General features: G+C 44.4%; 2 protein-coding genes across 3 annotated transcripts; one reads left to right on the top strand and one right to left on the bottom strand.

Annotated features, from left to right (window-relative positions):
- Positions 1 to 360: 360 nt before the first annotated feature.
- Positions 361 to 11,491, bottom strand: abce1 (ATP-binding cassette, sub-family E (OABP), member 1). The gene is made up of 19 exons (XM_072458597.1): positions 11,359 to 11,491; positions 7,989 to 8,124; positions 7,811 to 7,896; positions 6,722 to 6,819; positions 6,527 to 6,644; positions 5,895 to 6,032; positions 5,348 to 5,417; positions 5,169 to 5,265; positions 4,992 to 5,081; positions 4,785 to 4,906; positions 4,253 to 4,377; positions 3,980 to 4,076; positions 3,799 to 3,858; positions 3,660 to 3,718; positions 3,165 to 3,275; positions 2,904 to 3,046; positions 2,302 to 2,424; positions 1,472 to 1,583; positions 361 to 1,038 (listed from the first exon to the last, which is right to left on the bottom strand). The coding sequence occupies exons 2-19, from the start codon at positions 8,089 to 8,091 to the stop codon at positions 991 to 993; spliced, it is 1,800 nt and encodes a 599-aa protein (XP_072314698.1). The 5' UTR covers positions 8,092 to 8,124; positions 11,359 to 11,491; the 3' UTR covers positions 361 to 990.
- A 49-nt stretch (positions 11,492 to 11,540) lies between these two features.
- On the top strand, positions 11,541 to 21,129 carry anapc10 (anaphase promoting complex subunit 10). Of its 2 annotated transcripts, none has more exons than XM_072458599.1 (6): positions 11,541 to 11,660; positions 12,086 to 12,200; positions 12,652 to 12,742; positions 13,247 to 13,367; positions 19,110 to 19,163; positions 19,969 to 21,129. In XM_072458599.1, the coding sequence occupies exons 2-6, from the start codon at positions 12,086 to 12,088 to the stop codon at positions 20,146 to 20,148; spliced, it is 561 nt and encodes a 186-aa protein (XP_072314700.1). In that variant the 5' UTR covers positions 11,541 to 11,660; the 3' UTR covers positions 20,149 to 21,129. The 2 variants fall into 2 exon arrangements, with proteins under 2 accessions (XP_072314700.1, XP_072314699.1); XM_072458598.1 differs by having other exon boundaries at positions 11,555 to 11,660; positions 12,083 to 12,200.
- Positions 21,130 to 27,771: the final 6,642 nt, after the last annotated feature.

Genomic DNA, 27,771 nt, shown 5'->3' with positions numbered 1-27,771 from the left:
AATGTTGCTTTTACATATATAATCCCAATGAATTGACCCATTTCTGAAAGACTCACAATGCAACCTCTGGATGGTCTCGTCTCCATGGAGATGATGCTTTGCCATGAAAGCTCCAGTCTGGCATTAAACATTCTTTACTCAATTACAGGCATTGAACGGACAAAAATACCACTATTGTACAACATGAGCAGGTTCTCCTCTCCACAGCTCTGACCTGGACCTGGTCTAGCGTCTCCATGGGAACAGACGGGCGTGGCAGACAAAGCAGAAAAACACACGGTGCACCTTTAATCATTTACTGATAAGAAATGACCCGCAGACGGACAACACGTGACAATAAGAGGCAGTTGAGTCGTTTAATGGTGTGAAGCGTGTTAAAATGTCCTGCTGATGTCATTGTTTAGGTGAAAGTTACAAACACCGACTCACGAAAAGCAAACGAGTAAAAGGTCCGTATTCTGCAAAATTCACCTTTTTTTTAGCTGTTCCACCTCATTACGTAGCTCTCGAGTTTTAAAGCCAATGGATTCAAGTTCCTGAACTAGATCAAAAGCTTTAGGCCCAAAATTCTTAGAAACATGTGGGTGTCAACGACTAACTACATTTTTAAAGCCAATGTTTCGATCGGTTTAGTGTTAAAAAATGCTTCGACTTCCAACAGTTTTGATTCGCTGCTGTTCTGTTCTTTTCCACACGTTACTTAAACTGTAAAACATATACCAAAAGCTAACGTGTCCAAAAGCCGTTTAAAAAGCGTGAATTGTGCAGAATACGAAAGACCTTGAACGTTCCACAACATTCTCCTGGCTTTGAACGCAGTTCGCGTCGCGCTCGTCTTCATATAGTATTTTATTTAATTCTTTGATAGTTTATTTTGATTTTTTCCGGTTTCATTTGGCGTCCGCCGGCGTCCAACTAGCCCGTGTTGGCGCCCTCTGGTGATGGGTGTGGCAATGTCGCAGGAAGTCACTGTGTCTCACAGGAAGTGTCTCAGTCGTCCAGGAAGAAATAGTTGCCGCTCTTCTTCTGCTCTGTGTCCTGGGGAAGGTCAAGCATCAGGTCACTGCATTATATGGACTCACAGCAACGCTCAGGTTTAAATATAGTTCTTTGTTTCAATTCAGGACTGACAAATATTGCTTAAAGTGTTCACAAGGTTCACACTTACTGAAATTTATTTGCATCGGGAATGTACTTAAATGTTTTGATTAAGGTTCAAATTGACCAAGTTAGCAGTTTTAATTATAGATGATTTGCTTTCTATTATCCCGAGGTGTAGAGTAATTTATAAACTTCCAAGCACATCTTTTTGTTTTTGTGAGGATGCCAATAATTTCCTTTGTAATCTAAGGTAGTTTTCATATTATTCAGTGTTTTTAAGAATGTTTTCAGGCAGTTTTGTTCGTTAGTAACAAGAGCTGTGGCCGCGTCGCAGACACATGTGGCTTGTGTGAGGAAAGGCGTGTGGTACCTTGATGGAGTTGAGCTTGTTGATGCGGGGCCTGAAGTTGTTGGGGTCTCTCCTGAACGTGATCTCCAGCAGCGACAGGAAGCGGTTCATCCCGGCCAGAAGAGACTGAGGCCTGGAACGGGTCAAACGCTCGTGATTCACCCACAACTTATAAAACATCTTTACTGTAACTTATCGTGCTAGAAATAAAACTTACACAATACAAACATGTGTGGTTCTTTGTGCTCCATTAATGAGTTTCATTGTGTTCTTGGCGTGTTTCGGCATGTTTTTGGCGTGTTTCTTACGTGTTGCGTGTTGTGTTTTGGCGTGTTTCTTACGTGTTGTGTTTTGGCGTGTTTCTTACGTGTTGTGTTTTGGCGTGTTTCTTACGTGTTGTGTTTTGGCGTGTTTCTTACGTGTTGTGTTTTGGCATGTTTTTGGCGTGTTTCTTACGTGTTGTGTTTTGGCGTGTTTCTTACGTGTTGTGTTTTGGCATGTTTTTGGCGTGTTTCTTACGTGTTGTGTTTTGGCGTGTTTCTTACGTGTTGTGTTTTGGCATGTTTTTGGCGTGTTTCTTACGTGTTGTGTTTTGGCATGTTTTTGGCGTGTTTCTTACGTGTTGCGTTTTGTGTTTTGGCGTGTTTCTTACGTGTTGTGTTTTGGCATGTTTTTGGCGTGTTTCTTACGTGTTGCGTTTTGTGTTTTGGCGTGTTTCTTACGTGTTGCGTTTTGTGTTTTGGCGTGTTTCTTACGTGTTGTGTTTTGGCATGTTTTTGGCGTGTTTCTTACGTGTTGTGTTTTGGCGTGTTTCTTACGTGTTGTGTTTTGGCGTGTTGCGTGTTTCTTACGTGTTGGCCGCGGTGTACTTGGACGGGATTCCGTCGAACACGATGACTCTGTCGGCGAGATACGTGGCCATGATGAAGTCGTGCTCCACCACAAACGCCGTCTTCTTGGCGTGAAGGATGTACCTGAGGGTCAAAGGTTAAAACATTTACACCGAGCACTGGATGTTAAAGATGGAGGATTTAGAACTGGAGACGGGTCGAGTGGACACATGGGACTTGTTCTACTCCAGTGTCATGTTTACAGTGTGTTTAGGGTCAAACCTGATGAACTCAGTGAGACAAGAGCAGGTTTTTACAGGGACAAAGTCATAGTTTAAAATACGAGAAGACGTTTGACTTCAATCTGAAAGTGTTTTTGTCCAATGTAAAAAACATTTAAACTTACTTTTTAAAATGTGTCAAAATGACATGGAGAATTGTGTATTTTGACCTTTGTAAAATGCTGCACAAAAACAATAAGTGTTGTAAGAGTACATTTTTATATATCTTTTACATATTTGGTGCTGTCACTTCAGTGTGAACCCGATTCTGTCCTCACATGAGTCTTTTACACACGTGCTTTGCCCCTAAACCCTTCAGCTCTTCACAATGTGACCTCTGACCTCTTGATGACTCGTGCAGCCATCAGTCGCTGCTCAGAGTCCAGATACGCCGAGGGCTCGTCGATCAGGTAAACATCAGCAGGTTTCCCCAGACACAGAGTGAGAGCCACACGCTGCAGCTCACCTCCTGACAGGTTCTGCACCTGCAGACAGGGGTCAGACACGGGGTCAGACACGGGGTCAGACACGGGGTCAGACACGGGGTCAGACACGGGGTCAGACACGGGGTCAGACAGGAGCGTCTGAACTGAAGCGTCTCACGTCTTGGTCGATGATGCTCTCGATCTGCATGGGCTTCATGACGTCGGTGATGAACTGCGGGTGAGTGTAGGCGTCACGGATCTTGTCGTGGAGTAAAGCTCGCACGCTGCCCTGGAAACAGAAGAAGAGATTCAGAACAAACCAGGTTATCCAGGGTCGACTAAACACATCTGCTCTTTAAGGCGGCAACTGACAATTACTACAGTCAGTCAGTGATAGTTAAAAGATTTAGAACCAATTGTTGAAATCTGATAATTGAAGGTTTCTAGATAGAGAATATTTATGGTGCAGGTATTTTATTAATGAAAATCAGACTTTTTGCCATGTTTATTTAATCACGCTTCTGTTTTAGCCATAAATGGTCTTTTTGGGACGTGTTTGAGTCTGAATAATGATTTAATTAAAATAAATATTTGCCAAAAGTCACAGAAACGAGACTTAAAACTAATACAAAACCAAACTAGCACAACCATCTCTGAATGACACAGTTCTTACCCTGAACTTGGGGCTGATGGTCTGTGGTTTGTAGCTCACGTTGAGGATCGGAACTTCACCTGGAAAACACACGAGACAAACATTCAGACCACAATCGTTCTACAGTGCGTTGTGGTAACCGCGGGTAACGTGGCCTCACCTCCTCCGTCTGAGGTGAGTCCTCCAGCCAACATTTTGATGAAGGTCGTTTTTCCTGTGCCTGAAGGAATAACATCAGAAATGTTTTAAACTCTGAGCTTTTCCCTTAAAACCAGAGCACATTCTATCATTAAAACACGTTGTGGTCGTCATGGAGATGCAAGTGAAGATAAAGTCCGTACCGTTCTCTCCGAGCATCACCATGATCTCAGAGTCCGTGAACTCTCCGGCTCTGATCTCCAGCGTGAACTCGCCCAGCGTCTTCTTCATCTCCGGATACTGCACGGAAAAGGACCACACCCAGGTCACATGACACACCCAGGTCACATGACACACCCTCCTCCCACACACACAGGTCACATGACACACACAGGTCACCACAGATCCTCCTCCCACACGTCACATGACACGTTACACACGTCACACACACATGACGCACACACACACACACAGACCTGGTAATGCCGGAGCCTCTTGACTTCCTCCTCGTTCGCCGTTTCTGCCACTTTAAACACCAGCGACGTCTCTCTGAACCTCAGGTTTTCTGTGGGAACGTATCCGTCCAGGAAGATGTTGATCCCTGCAGGACAAACTACAGTGAACACACACACAAACTTACACTGACATCATCTATGTTTTAGGGATTTTTTTGACATTTAGATACAGATATATTGACATATTTGTCTTGTCGCTGTGGCCGATAATCCATATTATTGTGCAATTCACAAATTAACTTTTCACTGGAATATAAACGCATTTGTGACACAATTGTGTAAAGTTACAGACATATTTTTAGCCGGATTCATCTTTCATTTACATTTTTACTCATTAATCTGTTTAAAAATGTAGATAAAATAAGATCAGATGCACGGAGGACAAACTGGGACTGAAACACTGTAGAAAACACATCAGCGCTACACTCTGGGACAGATTCCGCCGCGTGGGCAAACGTCCCCGGTCGGTCCGCGGGTTTGTGCCGCCTCGTACCTTCCCTGACGCTGAAGGGCATGGTCACCACGCCGTACGCGCTCGGGACGCCGTACAAGCAGCAGATGAAGTCGGACAGGTAATCCAGCACGCTCAGGTCGTGCTCCACCACGATGATGTATCTGAAACACAAGCACGCGGGCGGGTCACGTCGATGCCACGTGGCGCCCGTGTCGTGAACGTGGCGTGGGGGCGTGTCCTCCTCACCTGTCTGGAGTGATGAGCGAGCGGATGGTGATGGCCGCCTTCAGCCTCTGTTTCACGTCCAAATAACTGGACGGCTCGTCGAACATGAAGCTGCGGGAGACACACAACAGGCACATGTTCTTACTCGTTGCCCCCGGTTACCGCTCCCTTAAACCCCCGCTCGATGGTGACTCTCACATGTCGGCGCGCTGGATGCAGACGACGGCGCAGGCGAACCTCTGCAGCTCTCCTCCCGACAGGTCCTCCACGTTCCTCTCCCGCAGGTGGCTCAGATCTGCAGACGCACAAAGACTTAAAACACTCCGGAAACAAGGAATAACCCGCATTTTTAAACCATATAAGTTTTGTTTCTTTACCCAGTTGTTTACAAATGATGGTCTGCGTTTCTGTGTCATCTTTTCTGCCCAGTATGGCCCCCACTGACCCCTGCAGGGCAAAAGGAGAATTGCAGATGAACGTAATAAAGCGGCAGACGACAAAAGAGCCCAATCTGTTCCTAAAAAATATGTTTCTTTAATTTAAATCATCCCATTATAAACCTGATTTATGAACGTTTTAAACTCCAAGAAATATTTTTACGACAATCTTTACTCAAACTATACAAGAAATTAAAAATCTCCTTAGTAAATGCTTCTTTATCTAATGGCAACAAAATTAACAAATCAAAAATGATTACTAAAGCCCAAATGTGCCACTTTTACACATGCATTTCCTAATTTATGAATGAAAACGTGACATTTAAAGTTTCAAATGGATTTCTCTTCAGGTTTTATGAAGTGCCTCGCCTTAAATATGAAATCCCAAACATGAACGGAGATTATTTTAGATTTTTAATCCACGTAAACACGAGCGTGCTCCGCTGAAGACCGTGCGGTGCTGCTCTGGTCGGTGCCTGTGTCGTACCTTGACCGTTTTGGGGATCTGGTCCACATATTGCGGCTTGACGATGGCTCTCAGGTCGTCCTCCAGGATTTTGGTGAAGTAGTTTTGAAGCTCGGAGCCTCGGAAGTAAGTCAGGATCTCTTGCCAGTCCGGAGGGTTCTGGGGAGGGGCAAAGGGGACGGGCATCAGACGCGTGTCGGGACAAAGAAAAGCTCAATTTCCTCCAGTTCAGATCAAACTTTGCTCGAAACAGACGGGAAGAAAGTGTTTTTGTCCGTTTATTCCACATTTTATCATTCAGAACGTTTGAGTTCATAAAGTCGGTCACAAAAAAAGATCAATTTGAATGAGAGAAAATGAAGAATTTCACTGTCAGTTATGGTTTTTAAGAGATTTTAAACACAAAATAACGCAAAATTTGAACCATATGGTAATCTTTACATTTATTTTCAGTATCATTACCTGTTAAATGATCAATCTTTTGAGATATTCTGGTATTAAACAAGATTAAAACCAACTACAGCTGGACTTCTCTTTATTATGTTCTGTATTTAGCTTTGTTCTTGTTTAGTACGACTCAAACCAGTTCAAATGACTATATGTGATCAAACCGTAACTAAATCTAAACTAAATCTACTTTTAAACAGACTCACGTCGTATCGGCCCAGGTTGGGCTTCTGTTTCCCCGCCAGGATCTTCAGAGCCGTGGACTTCCCGATTCCGTTGGTCCCAACGAGCCCCAGCACCTCGCCCGGCCGCGGGATGGGCAGCCTGAACACAAGGGGGCGCCGCGCGTTAGAGCCGGCGCGTGAGTGGGACAGAAGTGACAGCAGAGTAAAAGCTGGTACCGGTGCAGCTTGAAGGAGTTGGCGCAGTATCTGTGGGTCGTCTCCTTCTCCAGGTTACTCGGCAAGTTCACGATGGACAAGGCTCCGAACGGACATTTCTAGAACAACACAGACACATCAGAGGAATCCACTTGTTCTGGAGGATCATGCATTAGTTATTATTATTACTAATGCTCATCTGTGGGTTTCAGAGTCACGGTACCACAGTTAGTAAATGATCATCACCGTCATGAGGAGGAAACTTTTATATAGTACTTTTTTTATGCCTAAACTTGGAAATCTTCCATTTAATACAGCAGATAATATTAAAAATCAAATATAACTGCTACAAACGGATTAAAGAATACACAAAGACAGTGGCCCCTCGCTCTGCCCCGTGTAAACTCACAGAGCAGAGACATTAAACTACTGCAGCTCGCACTAGTCGTACACCGCAGGGTCCAAAACCCCCACGAAATAACCTACCGTGGCTAAAAATAATCGCAGTAATTGAAAAAACGGTTAATCTCGAAATCCCTATTTCAGATTCAACTTTGCTGCTTTTACCGGTTCTGATAAAAGGCCAACATGGTCTTAAAACTGTTCAGGAAAGGTCAGATTTTGTCCCAGTTTATGTGATATTCGATACTCCTTCAAATGAGTGCGTGGTTTAGATTCATCTGATTTGATTCTTACATCGCAATTAACAATTTAAAACAAAATACTCCATCTTTTTGAAGGGTGAAAGGTCCTGCTGTGATGTCAGACTAGCTGCCTTCAAATGAACTGTAGTTATTAAAACGCAGGTGCGAGTTTGACAATTCATATGTTGCCATGTGCAAAATATCACAGGGTCCATAGATTATTATATAAGCTGTTCTGCGATTGAGCTCGGGACCGTTACCGTGGTAATCTGCCGGTGTGCTAAACATCCTCCATAACATAATATAAACAAAACTGACAGAAAAGCCATGGAACGACGTGATAAACTGCTGAGTCACTCGTGTAAATACACTTCTCTCTCTGTAGTCAGAACACTTATGAATGAACGCCGTTTTTAGCATTTCAAAACCTCTCCCTAAACACAAGGACAGTTGTTTTCGCTCTCACCTTGATGCAGATGCCGCAGCCTATGCAAAGACCCTCCGAGATCAGCACTATTTTACTTTGTGGAGTGACTTCGATGCAGAGTTTACCTGCAAACAAAAAGAAACACGTGTCAGAACCATCTCCGTTAGCGACAGAGCGACCCACGCATCTGTCATGGTTAAATCGAGCGGGCGTTTACCCATGCGGACGACGGGGCAGCTCTTCTTGCACTCCTGGCGGCACTTCTTGGGTTTGCACTTGTCGTGGTTGACGATGGCGATCCTGGTGTTTTTGTCGGCCATTTTCTGAAGGCGGCGGGGGCGGGGACTGACGCGCTGGAGGGCGGGACGAAGATGATTTAAATGACATGGAACACAATCAGAGAAAACAGAGGATTTTGCTGTTTACGTATCACTTTTAATCATCTTTTAAATCCCAGAATGCAGTGTTTTCAACGCTCATGCAATTGCAGCGATGGTAAGTCCACTCTTTTTAATATAATATCATCAAAATGTTGACCAAAACGAGGAAAGTTTCTCTAATACTTCCACGCGATCTTAGTTTTGAAGTATCTTTTTAAACTATTCAGGAAAAATGAGGATCTAGATGTAATATCGATTAAGATTGGGACGAGTTCTTGTGAAGAATGATCCAGAGAGTTTTTTTTCTTAAATTAAACGTTACATCTCCTGCAGTTCCAAAAAGCAAACGCATAAAACAAAACACGTCTTCACGTTTGAGGCCGCAGTTTGCTTTTCCGTCGGCACAAATATGCACCCGTTGTCCAGGGCGTTTGTGAACTCTTCTCGGGGCGTTGTCGTCGACCTCTGCTCCGGTTCGCGCGGCGCTCGGAGGGTCGCTCTTGCTGAGGCCTCACTTTCAATTCACTTCCGCACGTCGAGCAACAAAAGGCTCCGACGCTTCGCCCTCCACGACAATAGCAATATTACTCCTCTTAATCGAGCCGTGTGCGATAAACTACAGCAGTGGGACAAAGCGCTTGATCACAATTAGCAACAAGGTGTTATTTTAAGTCCATGTTGAGATGGGGGAATATCTCCTTTATTAATGGACAAGTGTTAATTATTTGAGAACGTTTAAACTATTTTAAACAAGTGTAGGCGAGTTGTAGTGGTGTTTCCCAAGTTTTGTGCCGTTAACGCTGCTTATGTTGCACCATAAGTACAGACATAGATAAGTACATTTGGCAAGCTGCTAATAGAGATTAGACCGTTTTTTCCAACACTGAGAGGTTTTTTAATGTTATTTCTTGTTGCTTTTGCACTGGTTTTAACACTTCTTAACTTGAGTGACTTTTTGTCTAATGTCTAGGGCTTCGATGTTGTTTATTCTGTGTTTTGTGTATGTGTATTTGGCCAGCTGTCAAGTTTTTCTTGTTTAAACCTTGACGTTTGCTTATCTCAAAACTAAAGCTTTGACTTAAACAGGTGCTCCCGTTATGGGTCCAGTTTTTTCATTAAAAAAATAGAGAAATTATCCAGATAAAATATTACTAAGCCATGAAAATTTCTTCTTCTTCTCTGGTGTTTTATGGCGGCTGGTGTCCAAATGTTATATTACTGCCAGACTTTATTCTTTAGACAAATTACAAGCACATGAGATTCTTCTTCTTCCTCCTCCTCATCTTTTTCCTCTTCTTCTTTGGCGTTTTGTCTTCTCCACTTCCTCTTCCTCCCCAGTTCATCCACCCACTGTAATTGTGATTTCTGGAGTTACTTCCGTTGTTGTTGTTGTGCATCTTCTGTGGACAGGAGACCAGCCACACCCCCACCTCCATTTCTTTACTCTGATTATCCAAAAGTAGACTTCCTTTACTCTGACTCCCATGCAGCGTGTTTAGTGCTCTTTCTATTTCTACCTATAAGTTCCAATGAATCTTCCTGCAGCTTCAGCAGTGATCCTGACCCTTTCAGTTCTCTTTTGAGTTTGAGCATCACAGTTTATAACATCCACCATAATAAATCCCACACAGACGAGCCAAAGGACAGTTTACGTTTCCGGGTACCGGCATCGACAGCAGGTTGCTCCTCCCACTGTCCAGCTCGCTACTGACCATCAGGCCACTCCCCTCCGCCATCTCTTGTCCCTCCGGGCGGCCCACTGCGCAGCCCTGAGCCCTCTTCTTCCTCCCCATACTACCCGACTCTACCTGACCTGGCTGCAGACCTCAATCCAGAGTCCCCTTCCACGCAGACCTTCCTCTACCACTCAATATCATAACATGGAATACATTAACGGAGCGGGATTACATTAGTCACATGTGTAAACAAAAGTAAGACTGGGATGATGCTTGACAGAGTATTTTGTCCTTTGTTAGAGTTCTGAATATTCTTGGGCAATATTTTGTCACAAATTGTTGGTTCATAAGTGACGTTTTCGTACTAACTTATTCAAACAGAACTCAAAATATCAAAATAAAACGATGCATTAAATGTTTGCCTTCACTGCAACAAGTTAATTGATTAATTAGTGGACAACAGTGTCTTTAATGTATAGAAACCAGTCCATACAGTGACTGAAAAACACTTTTATTACTCGGACAAATATGTAAATGTTGTTTTTTTGATGTAAACACCCTTTGATCAGTAAATATTCTCCCCCAGTTCAGCTTTATCTGTGGAAACGTGAGTATAACTGTCATATTTAGAGGCCTTCCACATTCCAAACAACTAATCACTAAATCCAAATAATAATTGCAAGACTATTTGATGACCAAAACATTGCTAGTATTAACAATAATTACCCAGTCCAGACGTTTAAACTGACCACTTACTGAATATAAACACCTGCAGTTTCTCAAATGTGAATTATAACAAATACGTCTCATTCTCCAAACTCAAGTCCTAAATTCGTGTCCAGGCCTTTCCCACAGCTCCACATCATGAGTCACCGCCACAGAGCAGCTTTTATGGCCTGTCCTTCCTCCCCTGAGCCATCACAGACAAACAAACACTCTCCACGCACCTGTGACGAGCACGTTTCACTTCACAACAAACACCGGCAGATATCGGCAGATATCGGCGTCGCGGATCGATTATTTCTTGTGATCCTGAGTCGGGAGTGCTGCAGTGAAGCGGGCGGAGGCGAGCCCTGTCCTCACATGACCCGCTTCATTTACGGCTCTTGTACGGTCTGTGAGCGGTCTACATCATCTGCGTGTTACTATGGAGACGTGACACGATGAAACGCGAGCTAAATCTGTCGATACAAGTTTGGGCAGTGCAACTTTATTAAGAGGACTAACGTTGGTCGAATGTTAACGATAGTGATGAAGTAGATCCACTAAACTGCGTGATTTAGAGGCAGATATTGGGTATTCATTGAGGGCCATGAAGGCAAAAACGTAGACTGTGTTCATCATTGTTTCCGATTGTGTTATATTCCTCATAAAAAAGCTCGTTGCGTACGTTCATCCGGCGGCTAAAGGTTAGCAATGGCGCTAGCCCAGGCCCCGCACTGACAACTGCTACAGTTAGCATCGCCGCGTGTTTCAACAACAATAACAAGTGTTTTGTTCATAAATCCATGTCAATGGGTGGTAAACTTACCCCTCCCGGATTCCCGTCAATCGACTACAAGAAACTTGCTTATTTGATCAAGTTAGAGACAAATATCTGGAGTCAAAGTTATTTTCCCCCGCAACGTGTTCCTCTGGAGCCGGTTGGAAAGATGGCGGGAGTGGCGTCATCAAAGCGCGACGAAGGGAGAGCGCTGACAGCACGTCATTGACAGGCGACTTGGCGCAAAGTGGAAGAGAAGCAAAAAACAATCTTTAAACTGTTTTTAATGGATCTAATCAAAGATTAAACCCATCGGGACAACACCGGGCCGCCAGAGATAAACACATCTGGTAGGGTGTCCATAAAATAATTATTTATGATGAATTGTACTAGTTGTGCTTGTTTTTAGCATGTTAGCTACATACAGCTACAATTCAAAAATACAAATCCCCAAATTGGAAACAAATAAAAGAATTATGAGATAATTTCTGTACAGTTAAAATACTAAATTGTACTATAATGTAAATGTGTTTATATACTGTGTATTGTTAATCTCATTCCACAATTCCCAGCTGAATAATACATAATAAATGTTAAAATAATTATCAACAAATAACATTTATCTGTTCTTTCAGTACTGATTTTATTCTGTTAAGGATAAAAGGAAACACTTGTCCTTGAGGAATATGAACACTGCTGTATTTACCTCTGTGTTTTGTGTGTATGATTATGAGATCAATAATAACCTTATTCTTATTCTGATTGTCTTCAGAAGATGGCCACCCCCAGTAAAACTCCCCCCGGCGCCGACCCAAAACAACTGGAGCGAACCGGGACAGTGAGGGAGATCGGGTCTCAGGCCGTGTGGAGTCTGTCGTCGTGTAAACCAGGTCCGACTCTGCACCAAGAGCATCTACAACAAAAGACTCCTGCTGCTGAGGCCAATGCCATCACGTTCCTACAGTTCAATACAGAATAGTTTAAATATATACAATCTGATGAAGCCGTACGTTGGTCTGCGGGCCAAAATCTTTTGATGGTTCCTTTCAAATGTTTCAAAATGCAAGGGGACCGATCTTTTAAAGCTGTTTCTCCTACATTTTGGAATGAACTGCCCCTCTACATGCACTTTATACACACTGTTGGTGCTTTTAAAGATAGAGTCAAACTTGGACACATACCACATGGAAGCTGCGACTAAACTCGGGCTCAATCCGGAACTAAACACAGACCGGACCAAAACATCTCCAAAGGCATTAAGCGCTGCACAAATAAACATGACAAAAACTTATTCACTGATGTTTCTTTGTGGCGTATTCACTGATGTATCTTTTTGTTCAGGGTTCGGAGTAGATCAGCTCCGGGACGATAACCTGGAGACGTACTGGCAGTCGGACGGATCCCAGCCACACCTCGTCAACATACAGTTCAGGTGATGACTTTGTACCGAGCGATGGTAAACGGGACATTCCAGATGACCTAAAACAAACCCCGCAAGATAAAAAAAATCTTTAGACGCAGCTCTTGGAGCAAATAATGATATTGACTAAACTCTGCTCAGCTCTGAAGTATATGCTGGTCCCAGACGGGCCCCGGAGCCCATCGCCTCCACTTTTGGACTTTGTAAAGTTAATAAACCAAAGCCATGGTCCAACATTAAACTCCATTTACACCACGAGAAAAGCAACACAGCACAACTCCTCCACTGAACATGTGCAGGACGACTCAGACGCACGTCTGCTGCTGAGTGTATTTTATGGACATGAGTCCGGGGCGTTTGTCTTCAAATGTACAGGCGTCCAACTTCCGCGCCGGGCGCGAATTTGACACCGCGGTGTGTACGTAGCTTAAGGGAGGTGTATGTTTCTGTAGGACTGTTGTTGTCGTCGTCGTCTCTGCTCTGCTCCTTAATCTGATCCTCTGCTCTGGCTTTCAGGAGAAGGACCACGGTGAAGATGCTGTGTATTTACGCCGATTATAAGTCCGACGAGAGCTACACTCCCAGTAAAATCTCAGTCCGAGTCGGGAACAACTTCCACAACCTGCAGGAAGTCAGGGTAAAGCGCTGATGGCATTCACCGCCACCTACTGTTCTTCTTCTTCTTTGGTGTTGGTGTGTGGTCATTCTTTAGACTTCATATGTCTTCAAAGTATGTGTTTTACCTTTTTAAAAAAAGAGAGAGAGAGAGAGAGGAGTGAAAGGAGTGAGTGAAGGAGATCGAGAAGGAGAGAGAGTGAAAGACAGAGAGAAGAAGAGAGAGAAAGACGGAGAAGGAGAGAGTGAGAATGAGAGAGAAAGAGGGAAGGAGAGAGAGCAGTTCATTTGGTCGATTGATATAAAGCATATGAGAAAAGAATGTGAGTGCATTTGATTCCTTCCTTTTTGTATATTTGTCATGAAGATACAGTGGGATCATCAGGAAGTAGTTAAGATATAAAAAGTACAAACATAACTTTCTGCACTGAGGAAAAGACTCAACACTATGAAATACAATAACGTGAAATGTCATTTTCACATTTTCTTTCATATTTACACGCACTCTTATACTAGTCCTGATATGGATTATTGGACTATTCAGGACGTTTTATGTGATTCTTTTCACTATCGATATTCATTCAAATTAGTTTAGCATTTATTAATATTAATATCTTTAAATGTTCTCTCCAACGCACGTTCTCTCCGACGCACGTTCTCTGACACACGTTCTCTCTGACACACGTTCTCTCTGACACACGTTCTCTCCGACGCACGTTCTCTCCGACGCACGTTCTCTGACACACGTTCTCTCTGACGCACGTTCTCTCCGACGCACGTTCTCTCTGACACACGTTCTCTCCGACGCACGTTCTCTCCGACGCACGTTCTCTCCGACGCACGTTCTCTCCGACGCACGTTCTCTCCGACGCACGTTCTCTCTGACACACGTTCTCACACGTTCTCTCTGACACACGTTCTCTCTGACACACGTTCTCTCTGACACACGTTCTCTCTGACACACGTTCTCTCTGACACACGTTCTCTTTGACACACGTTCTCTCTGACACACGTTCTCTCTGACACGTTCTCTCTGACACACGTTCTCTCTGACACACGTTCTCTCTGACACACGTTCTCTTTGACACACGTTCTCTCTGACACACGTTCTCTCCGACGCACGTTCTCTCTGACGCACGTTCTCTCTGAAGCACGTTCTCTCTGACGCACGTTCTCTCTGACACACGTTCTCTCTGACACACGTTCTCTCTGACACACGTTCTCTCTGACACACGTTCTCTCCGACACACGTTCTGACACACGTTCTCTCTGACACACGTTCTCTCTGACACACGTTCTCTCTGACACACGTTCTCTTTGACACACGTTCTCTCTGACACACGTTCTCTCTGACACGTTCTCTCCGACGCACGTTCTCTCTGACGCACGTTCTCTCTGAAGCACGTTCTCTCCGACGCACGTTCTCTCCGACGCACGTTCTCTCCGACGCACGTTCTCTCTGACACATGTTCTCTCTGACACACGTTCTCTCTGACACACGTTCTCTCTGACACACGTTCTCTCACACGTTCTCTCCGACACACGTTCTGACACACGTTCTCTCTGACACACGTTCTCTCTGACACACGTTCTCTCTGACACACGTTCTCTTTGACACACGTTCTCTCTGACACACGTTCTCTCTGACACGTTCTCTCCGACGCACGTTCTCTCTGAAGCACGTTCTCTCCGACGCACGTTCTCTCCAACACACTTTCTCTCCGACGCACGTTCTCTCCGACGCACGTTCTGTCTGACACACGTTCTCTCTGACACACGTTCTCTCTGACACACGTTCTCTCACACGTTCTCTCTGACACACGTTCTCTCTGACGCACGTTCTCTCCGACGCACGTTCTCTCTGACACGTTCTCTGACACACGTTCTCTCTGACACACGTTCTCTCTGACACACGTTCTCTCCGACGCACGTTCTCTCCGACGCACGTTCTCTGACACACGTTCTCTCTGACACACGTTCTCTCTGACGCACGTTCTCTCTGACACGTTCTCTCCGACGCACGTTCTCTCCGACGCACGTTCTCTCTGACACGTTCTCTCCGACGCACGTTCTCTCCGACGCACGTTCTCTCTGACACGTTCTCTCCGACGCACGTTCTCTCCGACGCACGTTCTCTCCGACGCACGTTCTCTCCGACGCACGTTCTCTCCGACGCACGTCCTCTCTGACGCACGTCCTCTCCGACGCACGTTCTCTCCGACGCACGTTCTCTCCGACGCACGTTCTCTCCGACGCACGTTCTCTCTGACACACGTTCTCTCTGACACGTTCTCTGACACACGTTCTGACACACGTTTTCTCTGACACACGTTCTCTCCGACGCACGTTCTCTCTGACACGTTCTCTCCGACGCACGTTCTCTCCGACGCACGTCCTCTCCGACGCACGTTCTCTCCAACGCACGTTCTCTCCGACGCACGTTCTCTCCGACGCACGTTCTCTCCGACGCACGTTCTCTGACACACGTTCTCTCTGACACGTTCTCTGACACACGTTCTCTGACACACGTTCTCTCTGACACACGTTCTCTCTGACACACGTTCTCTCCGACGCACGTTCTCTCCGACGCACGTTCTCTCTGACACACGTTCTCTCTGACACGTTCTCTGACACACGTTCTGACACACGTTTTCTCTGACACACGTTCTCTCTGACGCACGTTCTCTCCGACGCACGTTCTCTCCGACGCACGTTCTCTCCGACGCACGTCCTCTCTGACGCACGTCCTCTCCGACGCACGTTCTCTCCGACGCACGTTCTCTCCGACGCACGTTCTCTCCGACGCACGTTCTCTCCGACGCACGTTCTCTGACACACGTTCTCTCTGACACGTTCTCTCTGACACACGTTCTGACACACGTTCTCTCTGACACACGTTCTCTCTGACGCACGTTCTCTCCGACGCACGTTCTCTCTGACACGTTCTCTCCGACGCACGTCCTCTCCGACGCACGTTCTCTCCGACGCACGTTCTCTCCGACGCACGTTCTCTCCGACGCACGTTCTCTCTGACACACGTTCTCACACGTTCTCTCTGACACACGTTCTCTCTGACACACGTTCTCTCTGACACACGTTCTGTCTGACACACGTTCTCTCTGACACACGTTCTCTGACACACGTTCTCTCACACGTTCTCTCCGACACACGTTCTGACACACGTTCTCACACGTTCTCTCTGACACACGTTCTCTCTGACACACGTTCTCTCTGACACACGTTCTCTCTGACACACGTTCTCTTTGACACACGTTCTCTCTGACACGTTCTCTCCGACGCACGTTCTCTCCGACACACGTTCTCTCCGACGCACGTTCTCTCCGACGCACGTTCTCTCCGACACACGTTCTCTCTGACACACGTTCTCTCTGACACACGTTCTCTCTGACACACGTTCTCTTTGACACACGTTCTCTCTGACACGTTCTCTCTGACACACGTTCTCCGACGAACGTTCTCTCCGACGCACGTTCTCTCCGACGCACGTTCTGTCTGACGCACGTTCTCTCTGACACACGTTCTCTCTGACACACGTTCTCTCTGACACACGTTCTCTCTGACACACGTTCTCTCTGTCACACGTTCTCTCTGACACACGTTTTCTCTGTCACACGTTCTCTCCGACACACGTTTTCTCTGTCACACGTTCTCTCTGACACACGTTCTCTCTGACACACGTTCTCTCTGACACACGTTCTCTCACACGTTCTCTCTGACACACGTTCTCTCTGACACACGTTCTCTCTGACACACGTTCTCTCTGACACACGTTCTCTCCGACACACGTTCTGACACACGTTCTCTCTGACACACGTTCTCTCTGACACACGTTCTCTTTGACACACGTTCTCTCTGACACGTTCTCTCCGACGCACGTTCTCTCCGACGCACGTTCTCTCTGACGCACGTTCTCTCCGATGCACGTTCTCTCCGACGCACGTTCTCTCCGACGCACGTTCTCTCTGACGCACGTTCTCTTTGACACACGTTCTCTCCGACGCACGTTCTCTCCGACGCACGTTCTCTCCGACGCACGTTCTCTCTGACGCACGTTCTCTCCGACGCACGTTCTCTCCGACGCACGTTCTCTCCGACGCACGTTCTCTCTGACACACGTTCTCTCTGACACACGTTCTCTCTGACACACGTTCTCTCTGACACACGTTCTCTCACACGTTCTCTCTGACACACGTTCTCTCTGACACACGTTCTCTCTGACACACGTTCTCTCACACGTTCTCTCTGACACACGTTCTCTCACACGTTCTCTCTGACACACGTTCTCTCTGACACACGTTCTCTCTGTCACACGTTCTCTCTGTCACACGTTCTCTCTGACACACGTTTTCTCTGACACACGTTCTCTCTGACACACGTTCTCTCTGACACACGTTTTCTCTGTCACACGTTCTCTCCGACGCACGTTCTCTCCGACGCACGTTCTCTCTGACGCACGTTCTCTCCGACGCACGTTCTCTCCGACGCACGTTCTCTCCGACGCACGTCCTCTCCGACGCACGTTCTCTCCGACGCACGTTCTCTCTGACACACTTTCTCTCTGACACACGTTCTCTCTGACACACGTTCTCTCTGACACACGTTCCCTCACACGTTCTCTCTGACACACGTTCTCTCTGACACACGTTCCCTCACACGTTCTCTCTGACACACGTTCTCTCTGACACACGTTCTCTCTGACACGTTCTCTCTGACACACGTTCTCTCTGACACACGTTCTCTCACACGTTCTCTCACACGTTCTCTCTGACACACGTTCTCTCACACGTTCTCTCTGACACACGTTCTCTCACACGTTCTCTCTGACACACGTTCTCTCTGACACACGTTCTCTCTGACACACGTTTTCTCTGACACACGTTCTCTCCGACACACGTTCTCTCTGACACACGTTTTCTCTGTCACACGTTCTCTCTGACACACGTTTTCTCTGTCACACGTTCTCTCCGACGCACGTTCTCTCCGACGCACGTTCTCTCTGACGCACGTTCTCTCCGACGCACGTCCTCTCCGACGCACGTCCTCTCCGACGCACGTCCTCTCCGACGCACGTTCTCTCCGACGCACGTTCTCTCTGACACACTTTCTCACACGTTCTCTCTGACACACGTTCCCTCACACGTTCTCTCTGACACACGTTCTCTCTGACACACGTTCTCTCTGACACACGTTCTCTCTGACACACGTTCTCTCTGACACACGTTCTCTCACACGTTCTCTCACACGTTCTCTCTGACACACGTTCTCTCTGACACACGTTCTCTCTGACACACGTTCTCTCTGACACACGTTCTCTCTGACACACGTTCTCTCTGACACACGTTTTCTCTGTCACACGTTCTCTCTGACACACGTTCTCTCTGACACACGTTCTCTCTGACACACGTTCTCTCTGACACACGTTCTCTCTGACACACGTTCTCTCTGACACACGTTCTCTCTGACACACGTTCTCTCTGACACACGTTCTCTCACACGTTCTCTCACACGTTCTCTCTGACACACGTTCTCTCTGACACACGTTCTCTCTGACACACGTTCTCTCTGACACACGTTCTCTCCGACACACGTTCTCTCTGACACACGTTCTCTCTGACACACGTTCTCTCTGACACACGTTCTCTCTGACACACGTTCTCTCTGACACACGTTTTCTCTGTCACACGTTCTCTCCGACACATGTTCTCTCTGACACATGTTCTTGTTGCATGTTCTCTCTGAGCAGCAGCTGGAGATGGTGGAGCCCAGCGGCTGGATTCACATTTCTCTCCTCAATCAGGTACAAAACCACGTTAAGATCGCCAGAGAGCTGCAAGTGCTCATTTAATTCATTTACCACCGTTAACATTTATCCTTTGAGTCATTGCTATTGTCCCGAGGAGTGGATACATACGTTCTAATACTTACAACTTTAATGTCCTTGTTTTAATGGTTAGAGCTGCCCCGAAACACGAGGCACATATATAAGTCGCACTGGAGTATAAGTCGATTTTTTGGAGGAAATGTATTTGATAAAATCCAAGACCAAGAACAGACATTTCATTTTGAAATGCAGTTTAAAATAATAACAGATGAGAGAACATGGTGAATAGGTGTACGTATGCTAACGCTAACACCTTCAGCTACATGAGGCACAGACAGAACTGTGGTAAGTGTCTGGTATGTTAACGTAACATATTAGCAGTTATTCAGATAACTATAGCACAAAGAACATGCTAACAAGTTTACCAAAGCATCAGTTTTACCCCAAATCACTCAATCCATTGAATTCTTCTTCCTCTGTGTCACTTCTAAACAACTCCACAAACTCCAGAGGAGGAGGAAGTGCAGATTCTTCTTCTGTGTTGCTTAGAGCCTAGAGCGCCCTCTTGTGGCTGTCAGTGTGAAAATAACGAATAATATCACATATAAGTCGCTCTGGAGTATAAGTCGCACCCCGGCCAAAACTATGAATAAACGCATAGTTGACTTATGGTGCGGAAAATACGGTACATGTATTTGAGACAAGCGTTACAGCCATCTTCACGTTCTACTAGTTCTATTACTGTTGCTCCAACGCCGGTCGCTTTCTTTGTAACCCTAAGCGGACGAACGAGCCAATCAGCACCTTCATGATCCAGATCGCGGTCCTGGCCAATCACCAGAACGGCCGGGACACGCACATGCGCCAGATCAAGGTCTACACGCCGGTGGAGGAGAGCTCCATCGGCAAGTTCCCGCGGTGCACCACGGTCGACTTCATGATGTACCGGACCATCAGGTGATCCCGCCCCCGCCCCAAAACGGGGAAACCGACCGGAGAACTGGACTGAACCGGAACGTGCCTCTTCCAAGTCCCGCGCTCCACACACGAAGATGATGCGGCTCATTTTTTAAACTTCGTCGTGGTTTAAAACGGATGTGGAGGACGGTAGAGTTGGTCCTATTGCAGATTTTGTCCTGGTTTTGTACATTATTCTGTCACATTACTGCCATAATCACATTGGCCTGTCACAAAAAGATAATACCGTATTTCCTGGACTATAAGTCGCACTGGAGTATAAGTCGCACCAGCCCAAAAGTGCATAATAGAGAAGAAATGCAGTTGCAAGTGTGAAAATAACAAATAATATCACATATAAGTATAAATATAAGTATTAGTGGCACCCGGCCAAAACTATGAAAAAAGGTGCAACTTATAGTCCAGAAAATACGGTATAGAAATGATCACAATAATGTACAGACTACTTAATGCGACTTAACGCAAAAGAAGACCCAAAAACCTGTTTAAAATTTTTAAAATATCGCTAAAAATGTGACGGAAATACATAAATAAATGGCAGAATTAAACTTAAATAGTTCGTTAGTGTCAATGAGTCATAAACGTTGCCTCTACAGCTTAAATATTATCGTATTACCAACAAAAAGAACAAAAATGTGTTTACAGTTGCAAAGAATCCGTGTACACGATGAATATTGAAGGTGATATTGTGATGATTGTGACTGGTCTGTATTTAAACACAAACTGGGACAATGTCTGACGTCTTTTCTGTCGGCGCGTTCAGACTTAAGGCGACGGCGGCGTTATTCAATCGGAAAATTGTCGTCCGCTGAAAGTGGTGCCAGCCTTAAGAATCAGCAGTGCAGAGTTTGATCCTCGGATATCCGTTTATCGTGTCCTCGCCTTTCGTCTCGTAACTGAATATTATTGTGTCAAAAGTCCTAAACCGCTGCTAAAACACATGTCCTGCCTGTTTGTCTTGGGTTTTGTGAATTTGAAATAAAGTTACCAAGATTTTTTTTAACGATAACTGTTGTTTATTCCTATTCATTTGGCACATATAACATTATTTTTATTATAATGAACCTTTATTCAGGTAAAACCCACTGAAACCTCTTGTTTAAAGATGACCTGGGGCAAAGTGAAAGCAGCAGCATTGATGAACACAAAAAGTCTCCACATTTAAGGCTTTTTTTGCTCTTTGTTGTTGGTGTTTACTCTCTGTTTATTATGTGTTCATGCAGAGTAGGAACTAGGGACTGGGGCCACGCTTTAAGAACTTCTTTCCAGTCAGACGGGGACTTACAGACCATTTACGACACCGTTTTTGTTGGTTTTAAAAAAAAGTTCTCAGACTTTGACAAAATGTCATTGGTGCACACAAGAAATAACTTGAACACAGTTAATTAAGAAGTATAAGACTAACTGTGGTCATGTTTACAGCGCCCCCTACAGGTCGGACGACACATTGAACTAAAACACAGTTAAGATAAATATACTTTGAATCTTGCTAAAATTGAAAAAGATCTTATCACAGAATAGCACATTAAGGTTTATAATTTCACTTCCTGATTGTACTTGATGACGTTACACTTGGAAATTATCCAGCAAACACTAGGACAAAACTCATCTAATGTCACTTTCTTTTTGACAAATATAAATGAGAGCGACTTTATTTAGTTGAGTTATAATTAGAGTCAAAGAAGTGGTTTCTTTGTGTAAATTATGCATAAACTGAGTCCCTAGTGGGATGTCACTTCCATATTTTTAAACTTTTTCTCCACAATCAATGTGTTGATTAGTATTCAAATGCTTTCTACATGCGCCGCTGGTGTAGTGGTATCATGCAAGATTCCCATTCTTGCGACCCGCGACTCATTTTCTTTACAACAAACACTATTAACACCATTAGCCCTGAACATACCCATGTGCAATACTGACATAATCATGTGCAATTCTGTCATATTCATACGCGATACTGTCATAATCATGTGCAATACTGTATTATTCATACACAATACTGTCATATTCATGTGCAATACTGTCATATTCATGTGCAATACTATCATTCATACACAATACTGTCATATTCATGTGCAATACTATCATTCATACACAATACTGTCATATTCATGTGCAATACTATCATTCATACACAATACTGTCATATTCATGTGCAATACTATCATTCATACACAATACTGTCATATTCATGTGCAATACTATCATTCATACACAATACTGTCATATTCATGTGCAATACTGTCATATTCATGTGCAATACCATCATTCATACACAATACTGTCATATTCATGTGCAATACCATCATTCATACACAATACTGTCATATTCATGTGCAATACTATCATTCATACACAATACTGTCATATTCATGTGCAATACTATCATTCATACACAATACTGTCATATTCATACACAATACTGTCATATTCATACACAATACTGTCATATTCATGTGCAATATTCTCCGTATATATAACTGCTGTAAAGAGTGTTACTATTATTATCTTATTTTACTTATTAAGAATATAAGAGGTTTTGTCTATAAGAGTTTTTTTTATAAGAGCATTTCTACAAAGTTTTTTTTTTTTTTTTAAGTTTTCTATAAGTTATCTGTTCTTTTACTTCTGTATCTACTTGCGTTGCAACACCAAAATTCCCCCATTGTGTGGACAAATAAAGCCTTATCTTCTCTTACAATAGATACACCAATTTAAGTCCAAATTAGAAAATCATCTAATTATATTTGTTTGAGCGTCTCTACAGTAGTTTTATGCGTGCGGTTTGCAGTGGTCAATAGAATTATTAACTTTAATTTAACTATCTAAACGTTCCACACTATAGATGATAATTGTCCAGCTTGTTCAGAGCATGGATCATAAGTGAAAAGGTGCAACATGGTGGAAAAGAGAATACTGTAATTTGCTGTGAAGCCGCTAGAGGGAGCCAGTGGGTAATGAGTACCTGAACTCTATTACGCGAGACACAACCTAAATTAACAGAGACTAATATCAACTAATTTGACTAATAGTATAGAAATGTACTGAAATAGCAAGGCGTGTTGATAGTTTGAGGACTTTTGCCCATTCAGAAGATCTTAGATTTAGTTTTGAAGAGCTAATTGCCATGGAAACGGTGGTAAACACTCTGAAACCCATGGATGTTCAGATACAGTCTTTAGAATCAGCACATACAGGCAATTTGTCATTCCTCATTCACTTTGGAGGTGTTTTTCTGTGTGTTTTTCAATGAAGGGAAGAAACCAGAGCTAAACCAAGAGAACAACTATCCAATCAAAAAATAAAATACTGAATGAAAACACAAAAAAGACAATTCTATAAGCAAGATTAAACAAAACGAAATGAAAGAACAGCTATTAACACTTGGTTACTTTAGTCAGAAGGCTGTTTGTGCCATAATTTTCACTTTTAAATAAGATTAAAAACAAATAAATCAGTCTTTTTATCAGTTTCTACTCTTTTCATTCTAAACTGATTTTTCCACTTAAACGTTTCTTTTCTTGCTGCGTTTTATCATTCAAATCAAAGTAACTTCTGACCCTTTTCGCTTATTTATTTTCATATTAAAACAGAAATATTGATAGAAGTAGACTAAATGAATGCACCCTATAAGTCTTGAATAAGCGGCTGATGTCCAGTTTGCTGTAGAAGACGTAGAAGCTCCTGACCCGGATGCAGTTGTTATGGAAACCTTGAATCTGGGCCATCACTGGGGAGATTCTTCTACGTTTTACCTTCACGTGAGCTGCAGCCAAGCAAAGAAGGAGAATAAACTACAACATGTGCTTTTATAGATCTGACCAAAGCACGAGCTGCAGTAAACCCAGCTCCTGTGAACCAGGGCTGAACCAGGGCTGAACCAGGGCTAAAACAGGGCTAAAACAGGACTAAAACAGGACTAAACCCAGGTCTAAACCCAGGTCTAAACCAGAACCAAACCAGAACCAAACCAGGTCTAAACCAGAACTAAACCAGAACTTAACCAGGACTAAACCAGAACTAAACCAGGTCTAAACCAGAACTAAGCCAAGTCTAAACCAGGTCTAAACCAGAACTAAACCAGAACCAAACCAGAACCAAACCAGGTCTAAACCAGGTCTAAACCCAGGTCTAAAGCAGGACTAAACCCAGGTCTAAAGCAGGACTAAACCCAGGTCTAAAGCAGGACTAAACCCAGGTCTAAACAGGACTAAACCCAGGTCTAAACAGGACTAAACCCAGGTCTAAACAGGACTAAACCCAGGTCTAAAGCAGGTCTAAAACAGGTCTAATGCAGGACTAAACCCAGGTCTAAAGCAGGACTAAACCCAGGTCTAAAGCAGGACTAAATCCAGGTCTAAACAGGACTAAACCCAGGTCTAAAGCAGGACTAATGCAGGACTAAACCCAGGTCTAAAGCAGGACTAAACCCAGGTCTAATGCAGGACTAAACCCAGGTCTAAAGCAGGACTAAATCCAGGTCTAAACAGGACTAAACCCAGGTCTAAAGCAGGACTAATGCAGGACTAAACCCAGGTCTAAAGCAGGACTAAACCCAGGTCTAAACAGGACTAAACCCAGGGCTAAAGCAGGACTAAACCCAGGGCTAAAGCAGGACTAAACCCAGGTCTAAAGCGGACTAAACCCAGGTCTAAAGCAGGACTAAACCCAGGTCTAAACAGGACTAAACCCAGGTCTAAAGCAGGACTAAACCCAGGTCTAAAGCAGGACTAAACCCAGGTCTAAAGCAGGACTAAACCCAGGTCTAAACAGGACTAAACCCAGGTCTAAACAGGACTAAACCCAGGTCTAAAGCAGGACTAAACCCAGGTCTAAAGCAGGACTAAACCCAGGTCTAAACAGGACTAAACCCAGGTCTAAACAGGACTAAACCCAGGTCTAAACAGGACTAAACCCAGGTCTAAAGCAGGTCTAAAACAGGTCTAATGCAGGACTAAACCCAGGTCTAAAGCAGGACTAAACCCAGGTCTAAAGCAGGACTAAATCCAGGTCTAAACAGGACTAAACCCAGGTCTAAAGCAGGACTAATGCAGGACTAAACCCAGGTCTAAAGCAGGACTAAACCCAGGTCTAAACAGGACTAAACCCAGGGCTAAAGCAGGACTAAACCCAGGGCTAAAGCAGGACTAAACCCAGGTCTAAAGCGGACTAAACCCAGGTCTAAAGCAGGTCTAAAGCAGGTCTAAACCCAGGGCTAAACCCAGGGCTAAACCCAGGGCTAAAACAGGACTAAAACAGGACTAAACCCAGGTATAAAGCAGGTCTAAAGCAGGTCTAAAGCAGGTCTAAAACGGGTCAAAACGGGTCTAAAACGGGTCCAAACCAGGTCTAAACCAAGCAGGTCTAAAACGGGTCCAAACCAGGTCTAAAGCAGGTCTAAAACAGGTCCAAAACAGGACTAAAACAGGTCTAAAGCAGGACTAAACCCAAGTCTAAACCAGGTCTAAAACAGGACTAAAGCAGGACTAAAGCAGGACTAAACCCAGGTCTAAAGCAGATCTAAAGCAGGTCTAAAGTAGGTCTAAAGTAGGTCTAAAACAGGACTAAACCAGGACTAAACCAGGTTTAAACCAAGCAGGTCTAAAACGGGTCTAAAGCAGGTCTAAAACCAGGACTAAACCAGGTCTAAAACAGGTCTAAAGCAGGTCTAAAACCAGGTCTAAAACCAGGACTAAACCAGGTCTAAACTAGGTCTAAACCAGGACTAATCCAGGTCTAAACCAGGACTAAACCAGGTCCAATCCAGGTCTAAAGCCCCTCTGATAAGATACAATCACTGCAGACCAGGAACACCAGAGCTTTCAGTCTGTTCATAGAAGCTTTTGCTTCGTGTTCAATATTCGCACATTTTGAGTATTTTGCCCTTCAAAACATCGTCTCTCGTCCTCATCTGAGAAAAGAACATGAGCCCACTCTCCATTCTGAAAATCACACACACTCGTTATATAAAACTCATCTTTATTGAACAATTGCTGTCCCTCCCCCTCTTCACGACCATAGTATCTCTTTATAAAACAGGATATGTACATCGTCTTTGCTTTTATTTACAATACTTTACATGATTACAGCGCCCATTAGACTCCGCCTCTCTCCAAAACTCTGCACCATTTACTCACAACCTCCAAATGCCAAGGGAAGCGCTGACCAGAGCAGACCATATATGGGCGACGGCAGCAGCGGGTGTTGCCTAGAAACTGCAGCGGCTGCAGTCGGCATTAATATAACAAACAGAAAGTAGGTTTTAATTATTCAGAGTCTAACCTTTTGTTGGAGCGGGAAAAAGACACGATTTCTAGACCAAACAGGAGAAAGATGGAGAAAGTAGATCGCGGCGGAAGGATTTGTGATCAATAAACTGGCAGTGATGCGTCGAGAGTGAGCGTTATCTAGTGCCGAGCGGAGATAGGTGAAGGGGAGCGAGCTTGGAAGAGCATTTGGCGTTTTTAAAAAGTTGTTCCGCACTCCAGAAAACAACAAAAAATGTACAAATATACAAATATAGAGATACTTTGTGACGCTGGCTTTATGCACACGTTTGGCACAACTACACATTTAACCGTGAACTGACACGCCGCTCTGTATTTTGAAGATGAAGACGTTTTATAATAGAAAATAAGAGTCGTAATCAGGGCCGCAACTAATGATTAATTTAGTAGTCGACTAGTTTAAAAAAAAAAACATCCATTTCTTTTGAATATTGACCATTTTTAAACAATTTTTTTGAACCAAACTGGATTTCTAGATGGATCGTATTCACAAATAAAGTGGATAATTTGGCGAAACTCAGAAAAAGTGTTTTCTTTTTTTGACATTTTGATTTAATACTGCGGTTTTCTGGTATTTTCGCACGAGTTTAAGAGTCCAGAGAACGATCGCGATTATTAAAACACCACTACGATTACACTTTTACGCATCGACCGATCGCGATTGTTCGAAAACGTGACTAAACCGCAGCTCCTTTGGCAAAGTGTGACCAACCTAAGCGCCGGACGTTCAAAAAAATCCGACGTAGCTTTAGCGTTCGACGACGTTCGAAGTTTCGCTCGTGAATATTTGGTCATAGGTTGCGTTTTCCTTTTGCTCGCTTCCCTTGGCAAATGCTTCTACCTCCACCTCCGGTACACGTCTGAATTAAAAGCTCTGTCGGAGAGAAAAGACAAAAAAAGACATTGATTTTCACAGTAACTCGAGCAGAGGCAGTTTGTCCACAAAGCGGCTCAAAAGAGTCAGAGCGGTGAAGGAGCCGCAACGTTGGAATGAACGGGCTTTTTTCATCGCTCTAAAAGTGGATTCTTGATTGGAGTCGTCATTGGTTTAGCAGCTTGTGTTGGTCGTTTTACATTCCACGCCTTTTCGGCTTCACAAAGTTTGTTTTTTTCCCCTCTTTAAAACATTTACATCCTTGTGTGTGTGTGTGTGTGTTTGAACATTCATTCGTCTGTCTCGGCGGTTTGTGTCGTCGTAACATTCAGGAACTTCCGCGGCTTTGGTCAGAAACAAGGTGAAAATAACTACTTCCGGGTTAAAGGAGTGGGCGTGCGGCCCCGCCCGTCGGTGTGCGGCCCCGCCCCGCCCGCCCGCCCGG

The sequence above is a fragment of the Eucyclogobius newberryi genome, unplaced genomic scaffold, assembly GCF_026437365.1.
Source record: "Eucyclogobius newberryi isolate DKJ021-1_F unplaced genomic scaffold, fEucNew1.0.hap1 SCAF_22, whole genome shotgun sequence".
NCBI lineage: Eukaryota > Metazoa > Chordata > Actinopteri > Gobiiformes > Gobiidae > Eucyclogobius > Eucyclogobius newberryi.
The sequence above is the reverse complement of the archived record's forward strand: the minus strand, read 5'-3'. Positions and strand labels throughout refer to the sequence as shown.